The sequence below is a fragment of the Mizuhopecten yessoensis genome, unplaced genomic scaffold, assembly GCF_002113885.1.
Source record: "Mizuhopecten yessoensis strain PY_sf001 unplaced genomic scaffold, ASM211388v2 scaffold10339, whole genome shotgun sequence".
NCBI lineage: Eukaryota > Metazoa > Mollusca > Bivalvia > Pectinida > Pectinidae > Mizuhopecten > Mizuhopecten yessoensis.
The window spans coordinates 20,344-25,699 of record NW_018408497.1 but is presented as its reverse complement, the minus strand read 5'-3'; the positions used below and the strand labels follow the sequence as shown (position 1 = coordinate 25,699).

The 5,356-nt window shown below is 35.9% G+C and overlaps 1 protein-coding gene across 1 annotated transcript in view; it reads right to left on the bottom strand.

Annotated features, from left to right (window-relative positions):
- Positions 1-6: 6 nt before the first annotated feature.
- LOC110460252 (phospholipase ABHD3-like) overlaps positions 7-5,356 on the bottom strand; it is a gene marked incomplete at its 5' end in the record, with an annotated part of 25,658 nt that continues 20,308 nt past the window's right edge. Inside the window, 2 exons of the mRNA XM_021513070.1 lie at positions 7-3,227; positions 4,938-5,103. Of these exons, the coding sequence (XP_021368745.1) occupies positions 3,040-3,227; positions 4,938-5,103 (354 nt within the window). The remainder of the gene's footprint in view (positions 3,228-4,937; positions 5,104-5,356) is intronic.

The window sequence follows — 5,356 nt, the reverse complement described above, 5'->3', positions numbered from 1 at the left end:
ATATCCAGAGGATAAGACCACGTTAATGGTGAAGACAAATCAACAAACATGTGATCTGGTGGAGTATATCCCGAGGATAAGACCACGTTAATGGTGAAGACAAATCAACCTACATGTGATCTAGAGGAGTATATCCAGAGGATAAGACCACGTTAATGATGAAGACAAATCAACAAACATGTGATCTGGTGGAGTATATCCCGAGGATAAGACCACGTTAATGGTGAAGACAAATCAACCTAAAAGTGATCTGGTGGAGTATATCCAGAGGATAAGACCACGTTAATGGTGAAGACAAATCAACAAACATGTGATCTTGTGGAGTATATCCCGAGGATAAGACCACGTTAATGGAGAAGACAAATCAACATACATGTGATCTGGTGGAGTATATCCAGAGAATAAGACCACGTTAATGGTGAAGACAAATCAACCTACAAGTGATCTGGTGGAGTATATCCAGAGGATAAGACCACGTTAATGGAGCAGACAAATTAATACTGGCCAGAGATTAGGCATGCCCAGAATTAAAAATATCAATAAAATGTGTACATAATCTTTTAAATGACATATTTGTGCTCTTCTTTCAGATGGAGTCATGAGACCTTAGAATATAGTTAAGCAAATTCACTGGTTGAAAATGCTTAATTTTAGGGTCCAAAAGCGGAAGTCACCTTCCAAAATAGGAAAAGTTGGCAAGTATATGCTGAAATAGGTCACAGATAAAATGTATTTCTAGTCTTTTCAGACCCCATATTTTCACCATTACACACGCTTATTACATCTATTCTACGAGGTCAAATGCTACAAAATGTGTTTCTGTTCGACTATAATGGTGACCTAGATAAGGTGAGTAGATTATAGAACATCATTACACATACATGTATTACGTACTGGCCTAATGTATGGTGGTGACCAGTAAAAACATTGTTACGTCATAGATGTGATAGAATCTAAAATATTGATCACAACCAAAGTGTATAATTATTGAATGCCAACAATTGTCATGTGAACATTGCTAATACTGGTACATGAAGCATGAATTGATGTTGACTGTCTGAAGTTCATATTCCTGAGGCGAAAATGTAACTGGATATAAAACCGTATTGAAAATTCTAAGAAGTTGGTTAATAACATTTATAAACTGGACAATATTTAAACACCTACAGTGTATTTAAACACCTACAGTGTAGCTCTTGACAATATTTAAACACCTACAGTGTATTTAAACACCTACAGTGTAGCTCTAGACAATATTTAAACACCTACAGTGTAGCTCTAGACAGTATTTAAACACCTACAGTGTATAGCTTTAGACAGTATTTAAACACCTACAGTGTATAGCTCTAGACAATATTTAAACACTTACAGTGTATAGCTTTAGACAATATTTAAACACCTACAGTGTATAGCTCTAGACAATATTTAAACACCTACAGTGTAGCTATAGATATTGAAAGAACAAGAATGTATGAAGAAAACATAACAAAATCATGAAGAATTATATTATAATGCATATTCAACTATCAAACATAAACATTCTCCAACATTAGACCCTAAAGTGATTTAGAGAATTTTTATGGATGTTTTTCAATACCTGTACAGTAAGACCTCCTTATAATGCCCCTCGTTTCAATTGCCACCTCTTTTACCGCCAACATATTGCAATGCTCCTTTTCTTCATAAGAATTCCTTCCCTCAATTTATTGCAAAACCCCTTATAACAAGCTTTTACTGTACAAGTTTTTAAACCCCTTATTACAAGGTTTTACTGTAAAGGATTTAAAATTTTTAAAGCTTTATACAATCAAGAACACATACAAATAATAACTGCCCTTAACATAATACATATTTTGATTTATATATGAACTAAACGAAAAACTAAACTGGAAGTGAACTCTGTGATTTCTGAAAAAGCTACATAATAAAAAACAACTTTTTTATGGAATTTTTATATGAAAATCAATGTTGTACAGAAGTACTTTTAGAAACAAGAATTTTAAGTTTTCCGGGTCAATCTTGCAAGGAAAAGATGTGATGTGCAAAGTATATGGGCAAGTAGCTGTGTTCAGCAGTTTTAGCTCAACATTGTACTATTTAACTCATTCACCCCTGAAGACACATTTGAACCCTTCCAATTCAAAGGTTGGAATAGTTCACTATGGAACTTCAGGGGTCAATGAGTTAATTAACAAGCTTAAGAGATGCACAAATCCTACAAGTTTTTGTGGTACAATGTGAACTGCACGGTCCCTCAGTTTGATTCCCAGTCGCCTGATCAACATTAAAAGCATAGCTGTATTGTTTCTATACATTTCTATAGTAGAATCATTTTCTATACAGAAAAACAATGTGCTATTAACACCAAATATTACTTAATATCACATTTCTTTGACAAATGACATAATAAATATCAATTTATGATATATTTAACTGAACCATAATTTTGATTCCAAAATTTTGTATTCTTACAGAAAACTTGATCAATTTATTAGACAATATGACACATCATTAAGTATTCGGAGACATAAGCTCAATATCATACAAATTTACAAAAAACAATATATACTACATTTACAATAACTTCACTTCAATAAGTGAAACAGACTCAATATTCTGATACAAGTTTTATATATTTACCACATGACATGTTACATGACTCAGCCCCAGTCGGAAGGGAGTTCTATATCAATATTTACCACATGGAATGTCACATGACTCGGCCCCAGTCTGAAGGGAGTTCTATATCAATATTTACCACATGGTATGTCACATGACTCGGCCCAATCTGAAGGGAGGTCTACATCAATATTTACCACATGGTATGTCACATGACTCAGCCCCAGTCTGAAGGGAGGTCTACATCAATATTTACCACATGGAATGACACATGACTCGGCCCCAGTCTGAAGGGAGGTCTACATCAATATTTACCACATGGTATGTCACATGACTCGGCCCCAGTCGGAAGGGAGGTCTACATCAATATTTACCACATGGTCTGTTACAGGATACACCTAACAAGTCTATTTGTCTCTGTTACTTCTCCACTGCTAATAGTGTACTGGGTCCATGTTCAAAGATGGCACGGGAAAACTGGGAGAACAGGCGATCCATATAGCCGCCGTGACGAGGCAGAATGCCTTCAAGAAATCCAATATGGCCACCATGGGATGTCACCACAATAGCTATGTTGTCATTTTGTTCTGCTTCCTTGATGGGGATTGCTGGAACACACAAAAAAAATCAATGACAATTTAACTTCCTTGTTCGGATTGCTGGGACACACAAAACAACATCAATGACAATTTAACATCCTTGATGGGGATTGCTGGAACACACAAAACAACATCAATGACAATTTAACTTCCTTGATGGGGACTGCTGGAACACACAAAACAACATTAACGACAATTTAACTTCCATGTTCGGATTGCTGGAACACACAAAAAAACATCAACGACAATTTAACTTCCTTGTTCGGATTGCTGGAACACACAAAAAAACCATCAATGACAATTTAACTTCCATGTTCGGATTGCTGGAACACACAAAACAACATTAACGACAATTTAACTTCCATGTTCGGATTGCTGGAACACACAAAAAAACATCAATGACAATTTAACTTCCTTGTTCGGATTGCTGGAACACACAAAAAAACCATCAATGACAATTTAACTTCCTTGTTCGGATTGCTGGAACACACAAAACAACATCAATGACAATTTCACTTCCTTGTTCGGATTGCTGGAACACACAGAACAACATCAATGACAATTTAACTTCCTTGTTCAGATTGCTGGAACACACAAAACAACGTCAACGACAATTTAACTTCCTTGTTCGGACTGCTGGAACACACAAAACAACATCAATGACAATTTAACTTCCTTGTTCGGACTGCTGGAGCACACAGAACAACATCAATGACAATTTAACTTCCTTGTTCGGATTGCTTGAACACACAAAACAACGTCAACGAAAATTTAACCTCCTTGTTCGGACTGCTGGAACACACAGAACAACATCAATGACAATTTAACTTCCTTGTTCGGACTGCTGGAGCACACAGAACAACATCAATGACAATTTAACTTCCATGTTCGGATTGCTGGAACACACAAAACAACATCAACGACAATTTAACTTCCTTGATGAGGATAGCTGGAGATTGCCAGTCAAAGAAAAGTTTATGCTGGAAGACGGACGGACAACCCCATACCATAATACTTCTGTCAAAGGACTATGTATGGTTTGGGCCTTTTTTGGCCCCCAAATCCATTAAAATTAAAATCTGCAAGAAACTTTCAAACGACTGTTTCTTTAATTTTGAATACTTCCCCAGTACTATTATGTAAACATTTATGTGTGTTTTCAATTTTTGCTGCCATGGTAACCAGGTCATATTTGCATAAATTATTGAAATTTGATTATTCAGTCAATTTTGACAGGTTTTTACCTAGTTTTTCTCTTACCTACCATAGAGCCCACTCTTGAACAAATTTTATATTTCTCCGAAAGATGTAGAACAGGTGCCTACACATTATCCTTTGATATAAAGTTTGTATCTCATAGCACTTCTGAAACAAAAGTTATGAGGGGGCAGGCTCCTATGTAAATTTAATATAGCTGGAAATAGTCCCTTTCAAATTTTTACCTTGAAGCGATCACACATTGATGTGGTTTGAAAAATAAATGAGACTAATATATAAAACAGTTAGACCCCCCCCGCGCTAAAATCCATGCCAACAAGAGTGATTAATATAAGTTGAAATAACTTGTTGCATAATTGTTGTAAAATAAATAGAGTTGTTTGATATATTATCTAGTGATTTCATTGTAAAATACAATCTTAGAACAGGAAGTAAATCTACCAAAAACCCATGAACTAGAGGAGAGAAGTTATGAGATAAACTGTGAACTGTTATACCGACCGTGGTGGGGAGAGAAAGGATCGTCGGCAGCACTCAACACCAGGACTGGTACTCTTAGGTTGTGGACACGGTTGTGTATACAGGCATCCCTGTAATAATCCTTCCAGTCGTCATATCCAAACATTTTAGATGTGAAGCGATCATCAAATTCTCGTATTGTGGAAGACTTAAATAAAAATGTAGTAAAACATGTTAAAAAAATAAGATGTGACATTGTTTATCAAATGTTTATTTTATATTGTGGTATAAAACACACCTCACTCTCCTCTGTTGTTGGGTGTATAGTTAGTCTGGTATCACAGAGTTTGATACTCATAAGATCCCTACACTACCTCCGTCCCCACCCTCCTCTGTTGTTGGGTGTACAGTTAGTCCAGTATCACAGAGTTTGATACTCATAAGATCCCTACACTACCCCC